General features: G+C 46.0%; 1 protein-coding gene across 5 annotated transcripts in view; it reads left to right on the plus strand.

The window, feature by feature from the left end:
• LOC137840139 (endophilin-B2-like) overlaps positions 1–24,730 on the plus strand; it is a 70,687-nt gene that overhangs the window by 36,919 nt on the left and 9,038 nt on the right. For 2 of the 5 annotated variants that reach the window (XM_068650099.1, XM_068650102.1), the window contains 5 exons: positions 4,482–4,544; positions 6,219–6,308; positions 11,592–11,692; positions 15,679–15,880; positions 17,339–24,510. In XM_068650099.1, coding sequence (XP_068506200.1) covers positions 4,482–4,544; positions 6,219–6,308; positions 11,592–11,692; positions 15,679–15,880; positions 17,339–17,446 — 564 coding nt within the window. In that variant the 3' untranslated portion in view covers positions 17,447–24,510. The remainder of the gene's footprint in view (positions 1–4,481; positions 4,545–6,218; positions 6,309–11,591; positions 11,693–15,678; positions 15,881–17,338; positions 24,511–24,730) is intronic. The other 3 variants (XM_068650101.1, XM_068650100.1, XM_068650103.1) reach the window with 3 other exon arrangements.

Below are 24,730 nucleotides of genomic sequence, written 5' to 3' on the forward strand. Positions count from 1 at the left end.
GTGAGCTTGGATGAATTGGGACCAATGTGATAGAAAGACTCCTTTTTGGAGACTGCGTGTGAGATGCAAATGAACATTGATGAATGATAGCCTGAATGGTTGTTGGCGACTACTATGGAAAATTAGTAGAGCGACTTTGATGAAAGAATGATTTTGAGCAGGTTGAATGTTAGAAAGAAACACGTAGCTTTTGGATTGATAATTAACTGGAGAAAAAAACTGGAGAACCAGTAACACATGTAGAAGATGTGTGAACTGAGAAATTGAGAAGCGTTTTGGAAAGAAAGTCAAATTAAATGATGATGGAATCGTATGTAGTAAAGAACGCATTCTCCCAAAAAAGTTTGTCAAGGTGTGAGGCATGGGCGTTGCCAGGCCTCAAAAAGGGGGGGAGTGAGTAGGACAGATAGTGGAAGATAGTAATAATACAACACTTTATGACAATGAATTTTCGAATACATTTGGTGTTATACTGTGGTAAATTTTTGTTCTGGTGTAGATAGATTAGCAACACGAGAGATTTAGAGGTTCAAAAGAAAGACAGTTAAAAGAAAACATTTTTGATTTGGACAATTGCAGGCTAACAGGAACATGAGAACGATAAGAACTACGAGGTGGGATCCAATTTCATTGGGGAGATTGAGAATTCACAGCACCATACTCTAAGTCACATTTTTGAGCAAGCATGATAATAACATGTGAGAGGTCAAGACATACAGATCAGGGCTTGATGTGGAAAGCAGACCTCGATGAGTTGATTTTCAATAATGATACTGAAGACAACATACTGTCCGATTAAATTGGAACTATAGATAAAATGTAGCTCAAAAATAGGATGAGTTGCAGGATTTACGATATAAAAACGAGACCGCTGTTATTAGGAGAATTTGAAGTTTGGTAAACAATGTTACCAGCAAATCGATGGCGCAGCTACATTTGGAGATAGTCTTACAAGTTTGATGTACCAACCTGTCATTCTCAGTGTCAGGGCCCCTGAAACCCAATCCGAGTCTTCGCCTGCAGCCGTGAACAACCACAAAATGGTGCCTGGCTCTGAAGCACCTTTGACCTTTGGCGAAGGACAAGAAAAGACTGCTGTTGTGCTTGGAGGAGGACAAGTACACTCCGGAGGTAATACAACATCCTCGGGGACGGAAAAGACAGTGAAAAGCGGAGGAACTCACAATGATGAAAATTGACTCATTTGAACAATGGACTCATTCAAGAGTGATGGATGGGGTCGCTCTGAAGCAACAGCCAAAGAACACCAACGTGAGAGGGTGAAGTGCGGCAAAAAGATATGGACTTGGAGTGTCCGACGACCAAACCGCACTCCTTGCTACGGCGTTCCCAAATTTGGTGGAGCTTGGTTCAAAGTGGAAGGGAGGTTCATTGTGCACTGAGTTTGACAGGACTGAGGAGATTTGATAAATAAATAAATAAAAATTTGAAAAATACGTAGGGCTACAGATTATAATCAGAGATTGAACAAATTTGGATAAAACAAATAGGCTAAAACGGTAGGAAACAAGAGCAAGATCTTATATTTTGGCTCATCAAGCTTAAGACGTAGAGGTCGAGTTATATAAATTTTAGAACAGGACATTTGGCAGTCAGGAGGAAGCTAGGTTGCTCAATGTACCTACTCAATACAATAGTAAGGGTTTTTATACCACAGTGGAGGTTGGATGGTCAGAAAGTTAGGTACGTTCAATTTTTGACATTCACACAATCATGCATAGGAGTCACAAGGCAACAGTTAACAAGACAATGACTGCAATAGGGGCCACCTACGACTGCACCGACATGGAAAAGTAGAAGTGAGAGAGCAGAGTATGGAATTATATGCTAAAACGTCTGCTATACAGTTACCAATAGAGATGGATTAGAATCTCTTTGTCTGCGTGTGTGTGTGTGTGTGTGTGTGTGTGTGTTGCAAACAACAGATGAAGAGCAGTCCTTGGCAGATTATATGATCAGGACGCTCAAACTGTGTCAAAGACAAATTTACTGCCGCTTGATCTTTCCTCCTCACAGGTCGACAACCCCATCAATCCAGGAGACTGGGTCTACATTGAGGTCATCAAAGGAAGGAACTGGGCCAGCCACGACGGGAGGGACCATTCCAAGTCTTGCTGACTACACATGTTGCACCCAAGGTTGCAGGACCCACAAATGCATTAACGACGACTGCTCTCCAGGAGGAAACTGGATGGGAGCTTTGGACATCACCGCTGTGTGCCAGGATGAGAGAGCCGTTTTCAAGGTGTAAGGGCTCTACTACCAACATGGCTGCACCATCGGACGGGACCTATTTCATTCAGAAGTTCAGAGGCACTGCCTCACCTGCATCCTATGAGTGCACGTGCCTGTTCAGTACGGATCATGGTTTTGTGGTCACAGGAGTTGTCCGATGCTGCCTGCCAACTGGACACGAGTGTGTGCACCGGTGTGTGTGACAGACCTCACCTACAGACTAGAACATCATCAGCTGACGAAAACACGGGCGCTTATACAACTTCTTAGACGTGACAGTTGTGATAATGATAATGAGACGTGGATTGCGTAGATGCTGTTCTGTTGAGCATGTATTACGGAAACTTGTTGATTTGACCATCGAAAATGCTTCACAAGTGATGGATACAATGATGTACTGTTTCTGTGTTTTTCTTTTTATTTTTTATTGATAGCATTCTGTTCGCCTGTGGCAACGGGGCCGTGTAAGAATTTTCCTGCTAATAACATCTGGCCAGCAGGTTTTTCGCTTACACAATAAGTTTGATCTGGGGTGTTGAGGTAATGCCTCAATTTCACTGGAAAGTGTTGCTATCATTGTTTGTTGTTTTTATTTTTACTATTCTACTTTCTTCATTATACGTATATATGTTTTTTTTTCCTTTTCTTGCTTGTCTTTGTTGTTTGGGGTGACATAATCATATGATAAAACAGGAGGGAGATGTTAGGGTTTTCCAGGTTATCTTGATCCTATGATTATGTTGGAATGTAACCTGTAATAATTAAACTCGCCTGTCCTGTCTTAACAAAAGTAGTAGAACAAAGTGCTAAGATCTTTTGAACTGATTGACTAGCTGCAGAGGAAGCAATCAAAGTTGTTCTGTTTCCCACAACATCGTAAAACACCCCCTGCTCTGATCTTACCAGAGGCCGGGGGTTCACCAAACCTGTCCACTCTCACCCCCACTCTGTTCCTCCTAATAAATATGCCCTTGCAGGAAGGAGACCTTTCAGACTTCATTCGATAATCGCTGTTCAGACAGCGACGAATGGACTCTCCACCTGCAGGTGTCTAAAAGAACTTGCTTGTCTCCTGTTTGGTTCTTGCAAAATAAGTTGGAGTGAGCAAATCTCTAACAAGAGCTGTCGCTGAAATTTAGAAAATATTTTTAAAGTCCTGATGTACTTTCCAAAATTTAAGTGGACCTCAGTGCGCAGGGAGCTTAATTTTGTCCGATCGCGCAACTGCAGCGCACCGCCGAACGCGCAACCGTAACGCGCCGCACCCCGCGCAACTGCACCGCGCTGGTCACATTATTGTGACAGAGCGTTCGCTAAAATTTAGAAAATATTTTTAAAGTCCTAATGGACTTTCCCAAATTTAAGTGGACCTCAGTGCGCAGGGAGCTTAATTTGGTCTGATCGCGCAACCGCCGAGCGCTCACTGTCGCATTGCTTTAGGAGCGTCTTATTGTTTTTGGATGGCTTTACTGCTTCCACTTGCTTCCTTTGGAGGCATGATTAGAGTTGATGCAAGCCTCAGAGTAACGAGAACGTAATAACGAGCGGAGTCAGTTGGCATGCGGGTCCTCTTGGCTCATCTCGCGAGGTTCGACAACCGAATTTCGTCTGACATCCGAAGCAAAAAAATCTCGAATTTTTTGTTCGAATACCGATTTGTTCGAGAACCGGGACGTTCGAAAACCGAGGCTCCACTGTACTTCATAATTAATGAATATGAGTATAAATGAATATAAGTATTTATATATTTTACTTGCTGTGTATTCATAACCTTGGCAGTGCGAGAGTGAGGTGAGTATTTAAAACACTCCTAACAATACAGCGACCTCACCATTTTCCTTTCTGCCTCATTTGCTTCCATTATAGTTTGATAAACTATCATCAAGAGCATGAAATAAGCCAAAGCCAAACAAAGATTATCCAAAAGAACTACTACTGACAAGAAGTTAACAGGAGTCCTGTTAGAAAAAATCCCCATCATCTTAAAATTCTTTTAATGCATGCACTTTGGCTTTTGCATTTCTAATCATTGCTATGTTGCAATCCAGATAAGGTAAAAATTGTTTTGTTCAATGCATCATAGCTGTATTTCCAAAATCAGCCTAGTTATCTGTGACTTTATTGGATGTTTCCAGTTTGTGAAACATGTGAATGAAAACCACAGCATTTGTACTGAACATTTACAAAATATATGCAAAAATGAAATGTTTCTTTGTCATCTAAAGGTTGTTCCAGATTATCAGGAGACCAGACCACGCAACTATGTGCTCTCTGCCAGTGCTTCTGCTGTAAGGTTTTACATTACTAAAACCAACTGGATATTCACTACTGTACCAAAAACTACTGTACCAAAAGCATAGGCTTTAATAACATTAACTGACTGGAGTATACTGACTCTTCAACATGCGTTTGAATGTGAATCGTCTAGGCCAGTGGTTCTTAACCTGGGTTCGATTGGACCCTACGGGTTTGGTGAGTCAGTCTCAGGGGTTCGGCAAAGGCTCCACTGCGGAGGTCCGAACACACCTGATTTATAGTGTAAATTCGTGATGACGCATATCTGAACTAGTCTCGCAAAGGTAACAGCAGAAGTTACACTGATTTGCAGGTATGTAATTTGTTTTGAGTTCATGCATTGTGTTGGTTTTGTACTTTGAACAAGGTGATGTTCATGCACGGCTCATTTTGTGCACCATTAAAAAAAAAAAAAAAAACATTGAAGTCTTGAGTTTGAAAAAAAATAATTTTATTTTTCACTAAAGAGGGGTTAGGTCAGGGGTGTCGAACTCATTTTTTTCGCGGGCTGCATTGTAGTCATAGCTTCTTTCGGAGGGCCATTATGACTGTCAACCCAAATACATGTATGAGCACCTCATATTATATACAGTAAAAGCTACAAAACAAACTGACAAATAACTCGTTTTCAAATCAGACGAGTAAAAACTCGGCGAATATAAAAAAAGAAACAATATTATTAAAAGTAAAGACAATTTACAATTCTAGTAATGACACACGAATTTGATGCACAATTTGTCTTCGCGGGCCACATAAAATGATGTGGCGGGCCGTATCTGGCCCCCGGGCCTTGAGTTTGACATCACTGGGTTAGGTGAATGCGCATATGAAACTGGTGGGGTTTGGTACCTCCAACAAGGTTAAGAACCACTGGTCTAGGCTGTACACAACTTCATTCCCTGTTAAGAGGTCTGCACACCATAAAACCACATTATTTTAGATATTTATTTGTCATCTCTTTCCCAATGGTATGTGTTTCTTTTTCAAGGAAGTTCTAGTTCCCAGAAAAGACGAAAAAGCATTTAAAAATATATAACAAATTAAAAATCAACCTTCTTGGTCTATTTTTTTTCATCAAAATATAAAAGGAAGTCAAAGTTACACTACAAAAACTATTTGCGCCCCATACTAGCTACCCAGACTACTTGCCCCCCCCCCATAAAGTAGACATATATATGGATAATGTTTTTTTGTTACGTTACTTACATGGATTGATTTCTAAATTTCTATTTTTCATGTGGTTTTTCAGCTTTGGAGTGAGGAAGTTGAAAAAGTAATTTGGGTGTTTTGTGTGTTCTGCAATAATTCATATGAAATACTGGCTTTTTTAGGTTTTGTGTATTTCTGTCATGATTCACTTTGTCATGAACAAATGCAAATTTAACTTTTTCAAACAAATTGTGATATAGAAAATGGATGGATGGATGGATGGATGGATGGATGGATGGATGGATGGATGGATGGATGGATGGATGGATGGATGGATGGATGGATGGACTTCATCGCAAACCACTAATGTCTTTTGATGTGACTGTGTTGGTTGGTTTAATCTTACCAAGAGTTTTACAAGATGAAATACAATCACTTTTAGTCTTATTCTCAACCTATGGTTAAAGTCTTACATTTTTAAAAAGTCAGTGTCATCTATGTTCTTTTTCTCCTTTCAGGCTGAACATGAACTCAGGGTTGCCCAAACGGAGTTTGACCGACAGGCAGAGGTTACACGGCTTCTTTTGGAGAGTATCAGCAGTACGCATGTAGGTCATCCGCAGCTCTTTTCACTTCATACGTATTAACAATAATCATATATAGTAATTTATTGAGAATTTTAAGTGGTCGAAAGTTTGATGCCCGCAACAACTACGACCGCCGAAAGGGGGCGCCACGCCTTTCTCTATCCAATCGAGATACAGACAGAAGGTGGCAAACCTCGTTGATTAAATTTGTTTCTGAAGGCGCTACATTGAATACAAATTTGTGATGTCGTTACCTTTTCAGCGATTGAAACTTTGACTCGAATACACACAAAGTTGCACAAAGTTCTGTATTATGTCAATAATTTATTTCCTATTACTACTAAAACAGGAATAAACAAATCACACAAGATACAGTATTTTTATAACTGACACAAACTAATTTAAACAACCTAGCTAACAGAAAGGAAGATAGAAGAGGAAAGAGGTATAATGGGAGGTGTCCACTTGTGTGTGTGTGTGTGTGTGTGTGTGCGTGTGTGTGTGTGTGTGTGTGTGTGTGTGTGTGTGTGTGTGTGTGTGTGTGTGTGTGTGTGTGTGTGTGTGTGTGTGTGTGTGTGTGTGTGTGTGTGTGTGTGTGTGTGTGCGTGTGTGTGTGTGTGTGCGCGTATGCGCGTGTGCGTGCGTGCGTGCGTTCAGGTGAGATGTGCAGGCTCAGACAGTGCTAAGGCAGATGATTCAAAGCAGAGCTCTGTGTAATATGTAACCCCAATTGGTTGCACCAAACATGCGACACTGAGATGAGTGCATTATGTCCTTTCGTCGGGAGCGAGGTGGGAGTCTGGTCCACGAGACAAATGAAGGCCAACATCACAGCTGCAAATCATTAATTATTATTTATTAACGCACTGCACTGGGCACAATCCTTCCAAACCCAACAGGTAGCCACTCACTCGATGTAAAATTGATTGATTGATATCTTTATTTCGAACATCCAAAACAAAAAAGAAAAAACAAAACAAATCACACTCTAAAGTGCCACATATAAGTCCATACAACAAACAAACAAAATATAAACCAACAAACAGAAAAAAATACATAAATAAATAATAATAATAATACATAAGTAAATAAATCAATAAAGAATGCTCGAAAAGGAGTAGGAAGAAGCATAGCTTTTTAGATTCCTACCCCTTTCTCACTTTATCCATTAAACCAATGATTCAACATATATTGTAATTCTACAACAGAACACAAGTAGATACACTTTCACACTTATTTTTCTGTTTCATTTTAACTTGTGTGTAGCCCTTTGGCACTTTTAGCCTTTGTACCCGCTAAACAACATATGTTTGTACATTCTTTTAAACTGGTGGATATTTGGACTTTGCTTGAGTTCCTCACTTAGATTGTTCCATAGTTTGACCCCAGTTATAGTGATGCAGAAACTTTTTAAGGTTGTTCTTATGTTTAAGATTTTGAAGTTGTGATTCCCCCTTAACTTATAACCTCCCTCCCGATTCCTAAATAAGTTTTGGATATTTTCTGGTAGTTGTTTTGCTTTTGCCCTATACATGATGATTGCTGTTTGGTAAGATACTATGTCAGTGAATTTCAGTAGTTTGGATTGTATGAAAAGTGGATTTGTGTGTTCCAAGTAGTTGACTTTATGAATAGTCCTTATTGCTCTTTTCTGCAGAATGATAAGTGGCTGTAGTGAAGTTTTATAAGTATTCCCCCAAACCTCAGCACAGTAATGCAAATAGGGGAAGACAAGAGAACAATAAAGTGTACGAAGTGAATGATAATCCAGTAATTCTTTTGCTTTGTATATGATTGCCATGCTTCTTGAAATTTTAGACTTTACGTTTTTGATGTGTGGCTTCCAACTCAGCCTGTCATCTATTATAACCCCAAGAAATTTGGTTTCCTGCACTCTTTCAATTTCAGTCCCATCTATTTCTATTCGTATCTTTATGTTCGCTTTGCCAAATACCATAAAATTGGCCTTACTTACATTTAATGATAATTTGTTCCAGTGGAACCACATTTTTATTTTTTTCATTTCCTCATTCAACACTGATTCCACTTGTTGGATGTTATCACCTGAACAAAAGATATTTGTATCATCTGCAAAATTGATGAGTTTTAGTTCTTTAGAGACTTTGCACATGTCATTTATATACAAAATAAATAATTTAGGGCCTAAAACTGACCCTTGTGGAACACCACAAGCTATGTCCAAATATCCAGAGCAGTGATTACCCAACTTTACATACTGTTGCCGTTCTCGCAGATAATCCTTTATCCAGTCTAATACAATTCCCCTTATCCCATATTTTTCTAATTTATTGAATAGTATATTATGATTACCGTATTTGCCGGTGTACAGGTCGACTCGGTGTATAAGTTGACCCCGTAAAATTCGACGGAAATTTACGATTTTATGATATATCCTTTGTATAAGTCGAGCTCAATTGTTGCATTATATTAAACTTCAAAATTCAATATGCGAAATTTATTGACGAAATGTGTTCAAATTCCGGGAGGCCGTGCGCATGCGGCTGTTTATAAGCACCGCGGAGGAGATCGCGGAGCCTCATTCGACTTCCAGCGGCCGGCGAGCTCGCGCACGCCGCCCGGCACCGAGCGGATCGGCACTTTATAAGCACCGCGGAGGAGATCGCGGAGCCTCATTCGACTTCCAGCGGCCGGCGAGCTCGCGCACCCGCCGGCACATCCGTGAGGCCGTGCGCACGCGCCAAGTGGCCGAAAATAGCCCCCGCCGAGCGAATCGGCTGTTTATAAGCACCGCGGAGGAGATCGCGGAGCCTCATTCGACTTCCAGCGGCCGGCGAGCTCGCGCACCCGCCCGGCACATCCGGGAGGCCGTGCGCACGCGCCAAGTGGCCGAAAATAGCCCCCGCCGAGCGGATCGGCTGTTTATAAGCACCGCGGAGGAGATCGCTGAGCCTCATTCGACTTCCAGCGGGCCGCGCACTCGCGCACGCCGCCCGGCACATCCGGGAGGCTGTGCGCACGCGCCGAGTGGCCGAAAATAGCCCCCGCCGAGCGGATCGGCTGTTTATAAGCACCGCGGAGGAGATCGCTGAGCCTCATTCGACTTCCAGCGGGCCGCGCACTCGCGCACGCCGCCCGGCACACCCGGGAGGCCGTGCGCACGCGCCGAGTGGCCGAAAATAGCCCCCGCCGAGCGGATCGGCTGTTTATAAGCACCGCGGAGGAGATCGATGAGCCTCATTCGACTTCCAGCGGGCCGCGCCCTCGCGCACGCCGCCCGGTTCAAATTTTCTAAGTGCAACGCACAATGAGATGCATGAGAAACGGCCTTGGTTACCATCACATTTGAAGCGATGAATACGAAGTTAAATTTTATGACTCGGTGTATAAGTCGAAGTCGATTTTTTTCGGTCGATTTTGGATCGAAAAAGGTCGACCAATACACCGGCAAATACGGTAATTGTGTCAAAAGCTTTTTTGAGGTCAATGAAAACTCCCACTGCATGTCATTTGTTATCTATTGCATCTGTGATTTCCTCGATTGATTCCATTAATGCCTGCCACTCACCTATTGCAGGTTTTTGATTGGCGTCACGGTGATGCCAATATCGATTAGAACGTATCAATAAGAGCGCCTTGTCCTTTTGTCACGCCGCCCAGCATCGCAACGTTCCATGGTCCCTGCCCCTCACCTCATACACAATGAATGGGTTGATGACAGGGCGCTGCACGCTGCTCAGTGTGGTGTGAGAAGGGCTTCAGGGCCCTATTTTGGTAGACGGTCGCCCGTGTGCCTGGTGTAAAAATGCATCCGACTTCATTTTTTACCCTAGCGCAAGTCTAGCGTGTTTGGGGTAGTGTTTTGCTCATCTGGGCGTGCATGAAGCAGCCTCGCCCCTGACATATTTGATAATTTGGTGACGGAAAGCAGCCTGCGCTTGGCGTAAAAGTGGGTGCATCGCAGAGATGGGACCAAGTCACACATGTGCAAGTCTCAAGTAAGTCTCAAGTCTTAACCTTCAAGTCTCAAGTAATTCCCAAGTCATTTTTTTCATGGGCAAGTCAAGTCAAGTCCTTAAATAGGTCAAGTCAAGTCAAAGTCAAGTCCTTAAATAGGTCAAGTCCAAGTCAAGTCACCTTATTATTGCAATTTTACTCGCAGAATCTGATCTTAGTAGTGAAAAGACAAGATATCAGTTTCGTCATCATATTTATTGCATTAAAGCTATATATACACACCTATTTAGATAAATGAAAAGCACTTACTTGGCAAAATGGCTCTTCAAATGACGGACAAAGTTTAAAGTTGTCGTCTGGCTGTCCGAAATGTTTTTGTGGCATATCTCGCACTGTGCTGTCCGTCTTTTGCTGTCGTAAAAGTAATTGCGATAGCCGAAGGTGATGACTCGCGGTACCGCTCCCGCTGACATGTTTGCGCATGTCTGATATAAAGGAGCGTGATTCTCCAATAAACACGTTTGGTAGGTAGAGAGGGCACGGCTGATTGATTGACAGGCTAGTGATCCAATCATGACAATGCCATTCTCAGCCTGCGCTCCTACCGTGTTATCGATATTATTTTTTTAAATGTATTATTAATTTTATATTCAAACTGAAAACATAAACTAAATAACACTGAAGTCATTCAAGTCATCGTGTCTCAAGTCAAGTCCCGAGTCTGTAACTTCCAAGTCCAAGTCGAGTCTCAAGTTTTTTCATTTTTTTGTCAAGTCAAGTCACAAGTTATCAAAACAGCGACTCGAGTCGACTCGAGTCCAAGTCACAGTGACTCGAGTCCCCATCTCTGGTGTATCGTCATCTTCATGCGGTGGCAATGGTTTAGTTTGACTAGATTTTAGACAAGCGAAAGCAGGTCTCATTTGAGGCATAGGCGGCCCAACGCAATTTTAGTGTAATTGATCGAGGGGCAAGCAGTCAAATTGGTGCCCCCCTAATGTAAGTGGTGGATGTCATGTAGACTATTTCATTAATAACTATGACACCAGCGTGGGACAATCCCACGGAATCATAAATTGAATGGATTATAACCATAATAATCTTAAAAAATATATTTTAAAAGTACCCACACACATTACTAATGCTTATTTATCAACTCCCAAAAAACTGTAGTGCCTATTTTTTCTCGAGCGATAAGTCGATATTATAATTTTCCTGCATCGTGACGGGCCTATGGGTATGACTAAATAACTCTGTATTACTGTCGTAATTTTGTGATGGAATTAATGAGTTGAAACGACAACAACAATGGGGTGAACACGTTTTAACACGTTTGTACGTATAACTGTTGTTGTAATTTCACTTCAGGTGAATCACCTCCGCTGCCTGCATGAGTTTGTTGAGGCCCAAGCAACTTATTATAAGCAGTGTCACGTCCACATGCAAGAAGTACAGAAAGAACTTGGAAGGTGAGAGCCTGCTGACAGATTGTGTGGGTGGATATGGAATTCACTTCATATTATAATGCACGAGTATAGTCAATCACACTTCCTGCACACACACCAAAAAAAAAATCAGAAGCCAGAACACTGCTATTAATCTTCATATAGATTTATAAACTATATATTGGCATTGAAAAAATATGTATTGACACACAAACAAGTGTACTTGTAAGTAAACAAAGACAAAAAGAAAATTCACTGTGTTCAATAGCTTAACAATGTACAACGGGCATCAGGTGTTTGGGTGAAGTTTTAAGTTATACAGTAGCTGTTTGTTTAGTGTTCATGAGTCTGATAACTGAGGGGAAGGGTGCAATTTATGTGGCTGGGAGCTTCTTTTCAAAATGGACCGAAGGCTCTTTCTTGAGAGGTGGAACAGGCTGTGTCCAGGGTGAGTTGGGTAAGTTTTGAGATGACCCTTGGGTCCTGGAGGTGTAGAGGCCCTGAATGGATGAGATCTTACAGCCTTTTTTTCAGCAGCTGCAGTCTGTACCTCTTCATGGCAGTGGTTTCAGTGTACCACAAGTTGATGGAGGAGATGAGGATAGACATACAGGACTGTTTCAGAAAATTAGAATATTGTAATAAAGTTCTTTATTTTCTGTAATACAATTAAAAAAACAAAAATGTCATACATTATGGATTCATTACAAATCAACTGAAATATTGCAAGCTCTTTATTTTAATATTGCTGGTTATGGCATACAGCTTAAGAAAACTCAAATATCCTATCTCAAAATATTAGAATATCATGAAAAGGTATACTAGTAGGGTATTCAACTAATCACTTGAATCGTCTAATTAACTCGAAACACCTGCAAGGGTTTCCTGAGCCTTGAAAAACACTCGGCTTGGTTCAGTAAACTAAATGACAAGTATGGGGAAGACTGCTGATCTGACTGCTGTCCAGAAGACCATCATTGACACCCTCCATCGGGAGGGTAAGACACAAAAAGAAATTTCTCAAAGAGCAAGCTGTTCACAGAGTGCAGTTTCAAAGTACATCAACAAAAAGTCTTGTTGGAAGGGGGAAATGTGGAAGGAAATGCTGCACAACCAAGAGAGATGACGGCAGCCTTAACAGCATTGTGAAGAAGAGTCGCTTCCAGAATTTGGGGTAGCTTCAAAGACAGTGGACTGAAGCTGGAGTCCAGGTATCAAAAGTCACTGTTCACAGACGTGTCCGGGAAATGGGCTACAATAGCCGTATTCCCATGGTCAAGCCACTTCAGAAGCGTCTGACTTGGGCTATGGAAAAGAAGCACTAGACAGTTGCAGAGTGGTCCAAAGTCCTTTTTTCAAACGAAAGCAAGTTTTGTATTTCATTTGGAGGTCAAGGCGCCAGAGTCTGGAGAAAGGCTGGAGAGGAGCAAAATCCAAGTTGCTTGAAATCCAGTGTGAAGTTCCTACAATCAGCGATGGTTTCGGGAGCCATGTCAGCTGGTGTTGGTCCACTGTGTTTCATTAAGTCCAGAGTAAACGCAGCTGTGTACCAAGAGATTTTAGAGCACGACATGCTTCCGTCTGCTGTAAAGCTCTATGGAGATGATGATTTCATTTTCCAGCATGATCTGGCACCTGCCTACAGTGCCAAAACCACCAGTTAATGGTGTACTGACCATGGCATTACTGTCCTCGGTTGGCCTGCCAATTCCCCTGACCTGAACCCCATAGAGAATATGTGGGGTATTGTGAAGAAGAAGCTAAAAGACACCAGACCCAACAATGCAAATGAGCTAAAGGCCGCTACTGAAGCATCCTGGGCATCCATAACGCCTCAGCAATGCCACAGGCTGATTGCCTCCATGCCACGCCGCATTGATGCAGTAATCCGTACAAAAGGATTCTCAACCAAGTACTGAGTGCATTAATGGACATTTTCAAATGTTTGATTTTGTTTTGCTGTTATAAATCTTTTTGTTTTACTTGGTCTGAGGAAATATTCTAATTTTTTTAGATAGGATTTTTCAGTTTTCTTAAGCTGTAAGCCATAATCAGCAATATTAAAATAATAAAAGGATTGCAATATTTCAGTCGATTTGTCATGAATCCAGAATGTATGGCATTTTTGTTTTTTCAATTGCATTACAGAAAACAAAGAACTTTATCACAACATTCTAATTTTCTGAGACAGTCCTGTATGACCATGTGGAACTGCACCAGCAACTTGGTTGGCAGCTTGACTTTGTTCAACTGCCACAAAACAAATGCCCCATTTTGATCAGGGAGCTGACGAGAGGTCCTGGGTCACTTAGAGGATGGTGTTGAAGGCACAACTGAAGTCCACAAAAATGATCGTGAGGTAATTTCACACAAGGAGGATACACTCCATTTATGTTTTTTTCTCTTCATTTCCCCATCTCGTACACTCATTGTAATTGTTCACTTTCAACTTGGTCTTATCATACTGTATTTTTTTTTCTTTCAACTTTGAGACTAAGAAAAGAGTGGCAAGGAAGTGCAGGTCTTATTGTTCAGTTGGTACCCGAGACTGGCATTTTAAATTCAGTATGATTCCGTACTTTTAACTTTGTGAAAGCTCTTGGTATTTTGAGATATCTTAAATTGGGCCTTGAGCATGTTGTGTGTGAGCGCTCTCATGGAACAGTGGTAACATAGCTGTGAACGATAGTAGAAGAGGTGATTGAGACAACCGGGGAGCGTGATAAGTTTTCTTTGTGCTTCCTAACATGCTCAAGCCATCTATTGTCAATGGTGAACCCTTTACACTTGTCTGCACAGGCAGTACATTGTTTTCGTGATTTGGCAAAGCACCGACTTTCTTCGTGCAAATTGCATCTCCACGATCAGTGCCATCATCCAGTTGCCTTGCATGCTGAAATAATGAGAAGCCAATTCAATGGAATCAGCCTTTAGCTCTTGCATTGATGTTTTCAACAGCCAATGTAGTAAACAAGTTCAGCTTCAGCGTCAGTGGCTGTGCTCTCATCTCTATACACCATTTCCTGATCCTAAATCAGCAGAAATCTGAAGAACTCTGTCATGACAAGATGTAATATGTCTTGTCACCGTGGGATAGTTGGAAACGCAATTTTGATCTCTTTGTATGTCTTGACATATGAAGAAATTAACAATAAAGCAGACTTTGACATTGATATACCAAGCTCCCTCTTCCTGGTTTCTGCATTTACTTAAATTGCTAGTGGAGTTTCCCTATATCTCATATAAGTGGGTTTGTCTTTTTGATTCCTGGCATGCTCGACTGCATTGAACTTCAGAAGCTGTGCCAAGCTCAGGGCAGCTGGGTTAGAACATTGGTACGCCCGGTCCTTGATGCTTGGACTCTCCAGTATCATGTTCTCTAAAGATAAAATTGAACTATGCACAGATTCCTCCTGAGACTTTGCACTGAATGATCCATCAAATGGTTTAGACTTTAGAGCTATCAGATGTTGAACTGAGAACCTCGTGGCTGTCACTGTCCTTTTGACACACCTTTGCCAAGGCTCGACCGATGTCTTCATTGAACACAAGTAAAACATCGCTAACCTTTTTGGCTGCTCTCATGTATGGAGAATAGAAAGAATTCATTGCTTTTGAGTCTTTCAGATTGTATGCAGCTTTCCTGCTACATTACCAGTTAACCCCTGATGACTGCTTACTCAAAAATCAGAGATCAGTCAGAACTGGTGACATGCAACTGGCCCGTGTCTGTTTAGAAATACCAAATAAACTTTCACCTGCATTTTCGGCTGGAGCATTTTTTATGTTACCTTGCACGACCCAGTCTGGTATTGTTGTGCATTAGCCTGTGGTTTTCATACAGAAATTGTAACTCAAATTGCTTTACAGATTAAAGAAATCATTGATGACTTTTCTTTTGACCTGGCTGTGTGGTGTGTTAAATGCATAAGTGACTGTGCCATCTGGTTACAGTATATCTTTTCGAATGTACTGCACATTCAGGCCATATTTTCCCTGCTCTTCCCCAGACGTCCAGATGGTTTTCCACTGAATTCCACCGCCCCCATGGCTACTGCAGACTTGACATCAGAAGACTTCAGCAGTACTGTGGATCCTGATACACTGAAGATTGAAGAAGTTCAAGCACCTGCCACAGGGACTCGTACAGCCAAAGTCCTTTATGATTATGATGCTGCTGACTCCAGTGAGCTTTGCCTCAAAGCAGATGAGGTGAGGTGACTATTTGGAGCATTGCTGGAAATCCATCTTGCTTCATTTTAAAATCAAAAGGATGATCTGTCTCTCTACGTAATTGAAAGCTTAATTGCCGTCAGTTTCCTTTATATAATTTTATTTTATTTTATTTTTAGCCTATAAGTCGCACCGGAGTATAAGTCGTACCAGCCATAAAATGCACAATACAGTGAAAAAAAACATATATAAGTCGCACCGGAGTATAAGTCGCACTTTTGGGGCAAATTTATTTGTCAAAATCCAACACCAAGAACAGACATGAACCAGCAACAACAGGCTAAACGATACGGTATGCTAACGTGACATATAGACAAACGAGGAGCTGAGAACGGGCCTGAGTAACATTCAGAGTTATTCAAATAAGTATTAAATAAATATGTTAAGTATTACATAAATAACACGTTTATCAATCTGTGTCACTCCAGTTCTCGAACAAAAATTTTCAGATTTTTTTGCTCTGGATGTCGGACGAAATTCGGTTGTCGAACCTCGCGACATGAGCCGAGAGGACCCGCATGCCAACTGACTCCGTTCGTTATTACATTCTCGTTACTCTGAGGATTGCATCAACTCTAATCATGCCTCCAAAGGAAGCAAGTGGGAGCAGTAAAGCCATCCTAAAACACAAAGACGCTCCTAAAGCAATGCGACAGTGAGCGCTCGGCGCGCTGCGGTTGCACGATCGGACCAAATTAAGCTCCTTGCGCACTGAGGTCTTCTTAAATTTTGGAAAGTACATCAGGACTTTAAAAATATTTTCTAAATTTCAGCGACCGCTCTGTCACAATAATGCGACCAGCGCGGTGCAGTTGCGCGTTCGGCGGTGCGCTGCAGTTGCGCGATCGGACAAAATTAAGCTCCCTGCACACTGAGGTCCACTTAAATTTTGGAAACTACTACATCAGGACTTTAAAAATATTTTCTAAATTTCAGCGACGGCTCTGTCACAATAATGCGACCAGCGCGGTGCAGTTGCGCGGTCGGCGACGCGCTGCGGTTGCGCGTTCGGCGGTGCGCTGCAGTTGCGCGATCTGACAAAAATCCACAAATGAAAAAAAGCTTAAAAAAGGCGTTTTTTTTGGGGGGGGGTTTAGGGTTTTATTCTGCTTTGAACGGATTAAAATTATTTTCCATTATTTGTAATGGGAAAACATGATTCTGAATTCGAACGATTCACTTCTCAAACAGCCTTCTGGAACGGATTGTGGTCGAAAACCGAGGATCCACTGTGTGTGTGTGTGTGTGTGTGTGTGTGTGTGTGTGTGTGTGTGTGTGTGTGTGTGTGTGTGTGTGTGTGTGTGTGTGTGTGTGTGTGTGTGTGTGTGTGTGTGTGTGTGTGTATGTGTGTGTATGTGTGTGTCCAACTGCTTTGTTGTTTTTGATTTGCACATATACAAAACTTTAAATGACTTATCTATGCGTTTTGGGTTGCAGATAATTACAGTTTACGCAGTCCCAGGAATGGACTCTGATTGGCTGGTTGGTGAAAAGGGGTGCCAAAAAGGAAAAGTGCCTGTCACATACCTGGAGCTTCTCAGCTGAGGGACTCACTGACACACAAATTTATGAATGGGTACTACTGAAGCCATGAGCATACTGAATGAATTCTTACAGTTACTCTAACTCTGTTCACTAGCATTACATTATTTGATCTAATTTACATACTTATTGACATACAATTTACATACGCAAAGTTTTGATGAGCTGTAATGTGTTATTAGTACAGTTATATCTGTTTAACCACAATCCATTTTACCCAAGTCAAACTTCAGTTTCAACGACTTTCAAAACAGAAGTTCCCATTGAGATACTGCAATATATTATATGTAGAACTACAATATGTATTCCTGTGTCTACATTTGTAATGTGTCATGCGTCTGCATGACCAGTCCCCTGGACAGCGCATCTCTCCTGCCCCTCCCGTCCCGTCAGGCAGCATTAACAATGATTTCCCGCACCTGCAGCCATTTCCACACCTGCTCCCTGCTCGTTAGCCGCTCTAAATAGACCCCGCACACCCAGCCCTCTCTGTCAGTTCGTCCCACATTGCTATCCCTTCCTGTCTGTTGCCTGCCTTCCCCAAACTGACTCCTGTTACCGACCTAGCCCGTTTACCTGTTGCTCGACCTGTATATGACCTGTGCCTGGCCTGACCCTTTGCCTGTCATTCGACCACGAGTTTTGCCTACACCCTACCTGCTTTGTGTTTGCTTCGTTCTCTGCCCAGGTACAACCTTTTGCCTGTCCCCGACCACGAGCCTGCTTCGCCATTGCCAGCTTCGTTGACGCATCCGCTCTGCTCCACTCCAGCACCAGTGAACCACGTCCCCTTTCCCTCCAATACAATAAACGAGAGTACTGTGACGCACTTGGTTGTCCTGTCTGTTCCGTCACAGTACGAACTGACCAACCAACAACCAGCGCACAAATCTCTCGCTATGGAGCGAGTGGTCCGCACAGAGACCAAACTGGAGGAACTCCTTTGAGAAGGTTAAGGACCTGACGCAGCTGGTCCGCCATCGGGCCATCGGTACCCCAGCCATGACCCCGCCTCTCATTCCAGCCCAGCTTCTGTGACTCCTCCGGTTACGGTCCGTATTTCGGCACCAGACGCCCCGGAACCACGAGTCGGAGCCCCAGAACGTTTCATTGGGGATTCCAGGCAAGTCCGACCCTTTGCCGAATTCAGTTTTCCCTCCAGCTGAGGACTTTGGAAACCCAGGGGGCCAAGGTCGGCTACGCAATCACCCCATTTGACAGGTCAAGCTCGCCGACCCTGGACAAGGCGATCGACCTGGCCGTCCACATTGACCGACATGTTCTGATCCGGAGATCCGAGCGAGCCAGGCGGGGGTTGTCTGTGGTCGGAAGGACGCCCATCAGTGACCCCGCCTACCAACCCGGCAGAGCCGATGGAGATGGGACGTGCCTCGCCTCCGTCAGAGGAGCGTTTGAGACTCCTCCAAGAGGGGTTGTGCCTATACTATGGGGTAAGGGTCATCGAGCGGCAGTGTGTCCAGTAAAAGGCCAGATCGCACTCAGCGTCAGAGCACCAGACTCTGACCGCGCTGATCAACTCTGGAGCAGAAGCAAACATAATGGACTCTGAGCTCGCCCAAAAATGGAAGATCGGCCATTGGACACCATCACCGGGGACTGAACAACATCACGGTTAAAAAACGGTACCCAGTCCCTCTCCTAGCATCCGCTTTTGAACTTCTGCAAGGGGCCACCATACTTACTAAATTGGATTTGACAAACGCCTCGTTTGCATCCGTGAAGGCAACGAGTGAAAGACCGCCTTCCACACACCCATTGAGCACTACAAGTTTCTCGTGATTCCCTTCGGACTTACCATTGCACCCACAGTCTTCCAGGCCTTCGTTAATGACATTCTCCGCAACATGCTGAACGTTTTTGTTCGTCTATTTGGATGCTATTCTGATCTTTTCCAGAATTCTGCCAGAGCACATAGAACACTTCAGTCCACCTGAAGTAAAACTCGCTTGATCATAAAGTGGAGAAGTGCCCATTCCGTGTCTTTTCTGGGCTACGTCAGGGACGCAGCCTTATCGAACCCGCCAAAGTGAAGGCTGTCTCCTCCTGGCCCACTCCCAACACCCGGAAGAAGCTCCGGCAATTCATTGAGTTTGCCAGTTTTTACCGCCGATTCATCCACAATTACAGTTCTCTCTAGTCACCTCTCTCATTAGCACCGCTGTGTCCTTCACAAGGACTCTTGAAGCAGATCATGCATTTTCCGCTTCGAATGTGGGAATAGGGGCAGTATTGTCCCAACGGGCGATGGCCCACTACGACAGGCTTCATTCGTGCACCTTCTACTCCCACTGCATGACCCCCCACCGAGTGAATTATGACGAATTGCTTACCGTCAAGCTGACCCTAGAGGAGTAGCTGAGGGGTCTGCAGTTCCGTTCCTGGTTGACACCGACCACAAGAATTTAAAATAGCCCGAAATGGAAACGTGGGTCCCCCTTCCCATGGGCTCACCACCTGTGGGAGGGGCCGAAGGGGTCGGGTGCAATGTGAGCTGGGCGGCAGCCAAAGGCGGGGACCTTGGCGGTCTGATCCCCGGCTGCAGAAGCTGGCTCTTGGGACATGGAATGTCACCTCTCTGGCTGGAAAGGAACCCGAGCTGGTGTGCGAGGCAGAAAGATTCCGACTAGATATAGTCGGACTAGCCTCCACACACAGTTTGGGTTCCGGTACAAGCCCTCTCGAGAGGGGCTGGACTCTCTTCCACTCTGGAGTTGCCCACGGTGAGAGGCGTCGAGCAGGTGTGGGTATACTTATTGCCCCCCGTCTGGGCGCCTGCACATTGGGGTTCACCACGGTGAACGAGAGGGTAGCCTCCCTCCGCCTTCGGGTGGGGGGACGGGTCCTGACTGTTGTTTGTGTCTATGCACCAAACAGCAGCTCAGAGTACCCACCCTTCTTGGGGTCCCTGGAGGAAGTGCTGGAGAGCGCTCCTTCTGGGGACTCTATCGTTCTACTGGGTGACTTCAATGCTCACGTGGGCAATGACAGTGAGACCTGGAAGGGCGTGATTGGGAGGAACGGCCCCCCTGATCTGAACCCGAGCGGTGTTCTATTGTTGGACTTCTGTGCTCGACACGGATTTTCAATAATGAACACCATGTTCAAACATAAGGGTGTCCATGTGTGCACTTGGCACCAGGACACCCTAGGCCGCAGTTCGATGATCGACTTTGTAGTCGTGTCATCGGATTTGCGGCCGCATGTTTTGGACACTCGGGTGAAGAGAGGGGCGGAGCTGTCAACTGATCACCACCTGGTGGTGGGTTGGCTCCGATGGTGGGGGAAGATGCCGGTCCGACCTGGCAGACCCAAACGCTCTGTGAGGGTCTGCTGGGAACGTCTGGCAGAATCTCCTGTCAGGAAGAGCTTCAACTCCCACCTCCGGCAGAGCTTTTCCCACGTCCCGGGGGAGGCGGGGGACATTGAGTCTGAGTGGACCATGTTCCGTGCCTCCATTGTTGAGGCGGCCGACCGGAGATGTGGCCGTAAGGTCGTCGGTGCCTGTCGTGGCGGCAACCCCCGAACCCGCTGGTGGACACCGGTGGTAAGGGATGCCGTCAAGCTGAAGAAGGAGTCCTATCGGGCCGTTTTGGCCTGCGGGACTCCGGAGGCAGCTGACAGGTACCGGATGGCCAAGCGGAACGCGGCTTCGGCGGTTGCTGAGGCAAAAACCCGGGCGTGGGAGGAGTTCGGTGAGGCCATGGAGAATGACTTTCGGACGGCTTCGAGGAAATTCTGGTCCACCATCCGGCGTCTCAGGAGGGGGAAGCAGTGCAACGTCAACACTGTTTACAGTGGGGATGGCGTGCTGCTGACCTCGACTCGGGACGTCGTGAGTCGGTGGGGAGAATACTTCGAAGACCTCCTCAATTCCACCTACACGCCTTCCATTGAGGAAGCAGGGCCTGGAGACTCTGAGGCGGATTCTCCAATCTCTGGGGTCGAAGTCACTGAGGTAGTTAAAAAACTCCTCGGTGGCAAGGCCCCGGGGGTGGATGAGATCCGCCCAGAGTTCTTAAAGGCTCTGGATGTTGTGGGGCTGTCATGGCTGACACGCCTCTACAACGTTGCGTGGACATCGGGGACAGTGCCTCTGGATTGGCAGACTGGGGTGGTGGTTCCCCTCTTTAAGAAGGGGGACCGGAGGGTGTGTTCCAATTACAGGGGAATCACACTCCTCAGCCTTCCTGGTAAGGTCTATTCAGGGGTGCTGGAGAGGAGGGTCCGTCGGGAGGTCGAACCTCGGATTCAGGAGGAGCAGTGTGGCTTTCGTCCTGGCCGTGGAACAGTGGACCAGCTCTACACCCTCGGCAGGATCCTCGAGGGTGCATGGGAGTTCGCCCAACCAGTCCACATGTGTTTTGTGGACTTGGAGAAGGCGTTCGACCGTGTCCCTCGGGAGGTTCTGTGGAGGGTGCTTCGGGAGTACGGGGTGCCGAGCCAACTGATAAGGGCGGTTCGGTCCCTGTATCACCGATGCCAGAGTCTGGTCCGCATTTCCGGCAGTAAGTCGGATTCGTTCCCAGTGAGGGTTGGACTCCGCCAAGGCTGCCCTTTGTCACCGATTCTGTTCATAGTTTTTATGGACAGAATTTCTAGGCGCAGCCGAGGCATTGAGGGGGTCCGGTTTGGGGACCTCAGCATCGCGTCTCTGCTTTTTGCAGATGACGTGGTGCTGTTGGCTTCTTGAGGCCGTGATCTCCAGCTCTCGCTGGAACGGTTCGCAGCCGAGTGTGAAGCGGTCGGGATGAGGGTCAGCACCTCCAAATCCGAGTCCATGGTCCTCGATCGGAAAAGGGTGGAATGCCCTCTCCGGATCGGGGATGAGATCCTGCCCCAAGTGGAGGAGTTCAAGTATCTTGGAGTCTTGTTCACGAGTGAGGGGAGGATGGAGCGTGAGATCGACAGGCGGATCGGTGCAGCGCCGGCAGTAATGCGGACCCTGTACCGGTCCGTTGTGGTGAAGAGAGAGCTGAGCCAAAAGGCAAAGCTCTCAATTTACCGGTCGATTTACGCTCCTACCCTCACCTATGGTCACGAGCTATGGGTCGTGACCGAAAGAACGAGATCTCGGATACAAGCGGCCGAAATGAGTTTTCTCCGCAGGATGTCCGGGCTCTCCCTTAGAGATAGGGTGAGAAGCTCGGTCATCCGGGAGAGACTCGGAGTAGAGTCGCTACTCCTCCACGTTGAGAGGAGCCAGATGAGGTGGCTCGGGCATCTTATCAGGATGCCTCCTGGACGCCTCCCTGGGCAGGTGTTCCGGGCATGTCCCACCGGTAGGAGACCCCGGGGACGACCCAGGACGCGCTGGAGAGACTATGTCTCTCAGCTGGCCTGGGAACGCCTTGGGATCCCCCGGGATGAGCTGGATGAAGTGGCTGGGGAGAGGGAAGTCTGGGAGTCCCTCCTAAAGCTGCTGCCCCCGCGACCCGACCCCGGATAAGCGGAAGAAGATGGATGGATGGATGGATGCTTACCGTCAAGCTGACCCTAGAGGAGTAGCTGAGGGGTCTGCAGTTCCGTTCCTGGTTGAGACCGACCACAAGAATTTAAAATGTCTCCACACAGCCAAACGACTGAACTGCCGCCAGGCTCGATGGTCGCTGTTCATTATGCAATTCAACTTTACCCTGTCCTACAGGCCAGGATCATGAAACGCTAAGGCTCTATCTCGCAAGGCTCAGTAGGTGAGGACCATCCTCCGAAATCGGTGGTGGTGGCAGCGCTCACCTGGGATATCGAGGGGCAAGTAAGGGAGGCCGCTCGAGATGAGCCCGGCCCTAGCAACTGTCCCCAGGGTTGGCTCTTCGTCCGCGCTTCACTACAGGCTCGGGTGCTGGAATGGGGACATGATTCTCGTCTTGCCTGCCGCCTTGGAATAGTGTGCATGTTCCTGCTGGCACAGCGCTTCTGGTGGAAGCTGAAAACCGACGTCTGGGACTACGTCAGAGCCTGCCTGGTCTGCAATCGGTATAAGACTGCCGGTTCCGCAGCAGCTGTAGTCTCAACTGCGGTGGACTTTTTTACCGATCTGCCACTGTCGGAGGGGAACACGGCTCCTAGGGTTGGTGGATCGGTTCAACAAAATGGCTTATTTTGTCCCCCTGCCCAGGTTACAGTCTGCCAAACAGACCATCCAAATACTGTTGGAAGTGGTGTTTTGTTATCACAGGCTGCCATGTCCAACTAGGGCCCACAATTCGCCTCAGCCTTCTGGAGGAGTTCTGCAGGAGATCTGCCGCCTCCTGGGAGGCTCAGCCAGCCTCACGTTCGGGTTCCACCCTCAGTCCAACGCACAAGCGGAAAGGCTGGAAAGGAGGTGGGTAAGGCCCTTCCGCCTGCATTCACCAGTGTCACTGGGCCTGGGCCAGAGCCTGCACCAGTCTCTTCAGAGCGGTTGCCGTACTGGGTCGGACAGCAAGTGTGGCCACTCAAGGTGGAGTCCCTCAAGTTGGCCCCCAAGTTCATCAGGCCATTCCCAGTTGTCAAGGTAATCAGTCCGTCAGCTGTCCGACTCCATCTTCTCAGCTCCATGAAGGTCCACCCCACTTTCCATGTCTTGCGGGTCAAGCCAGTCCACAAATGCGTGTTGTTCCATGCCCTCACTCCGCCTCCTCCCCGGATAATCGCTGGGGGTCCTGTCTACACAGTCTCTCACCTGCCTTCGGTCCCGTCAGCGGGGCAGGGGCCTCCAGTACTTTGTGGACTGGGAGGGACATGACGTGTCGGCGCGATCGTGGATACCGGCCCGATGGATCATGGACCTAGGTTTGATAGCCGACTTCCATCGCCTCCTTCCAGATCAGCCAGCCTGGCGGAGGGGCCGCCCAAGAGGGTCTAGCAACGTTCCGGGGCAGTCGCTCAACCCACCTGTCGACCCGAGGCCTCAGTTGCCTCTCGCACCGGCATCTATATGTCCCCCGGCCAGTGCCTGCGCTGGTGCCGCCCGCAGATGGTCTGGGGCGTTGGGACCGCCCAACTCCGAGGACGAGGCAATGTCGGTGGTTTCTCTGGATGTCGATGCCATGGACACGGAGGGCTCAGTAAATTTACCATTACTTCAAAGTAACTAAAAATACAACAATTAATGTGTAAAATGCTGGCAACAAAAGTGAGTACACCCCAACTGAAAATGTCAAAATTGGACCCAAATCTCAATATTTTGTGTGGCCACCATGATTTTCCAGCACCACCGTAACCCTTTTAGTCATGGAGTTCACCAGAGCTTCACAGGTCGCTGCTAGAATCCTCTTCCACTCTTCC

Source organism: Syngnathus scovelli, chromosome 3 (genome assembly GCF_024217435.2).
Source record: "Syngnathus scovelli strain Florida chromosome 3, RoL_Ssco_1.2, whole genome shotgun sequence".
Lineage (NCBI taxonomy): Eukaryota > Metazoa > Chordata > Actinopteri > Syngnathiformes > Syngnathidae > Syngnathus > Syngnathus scovelli.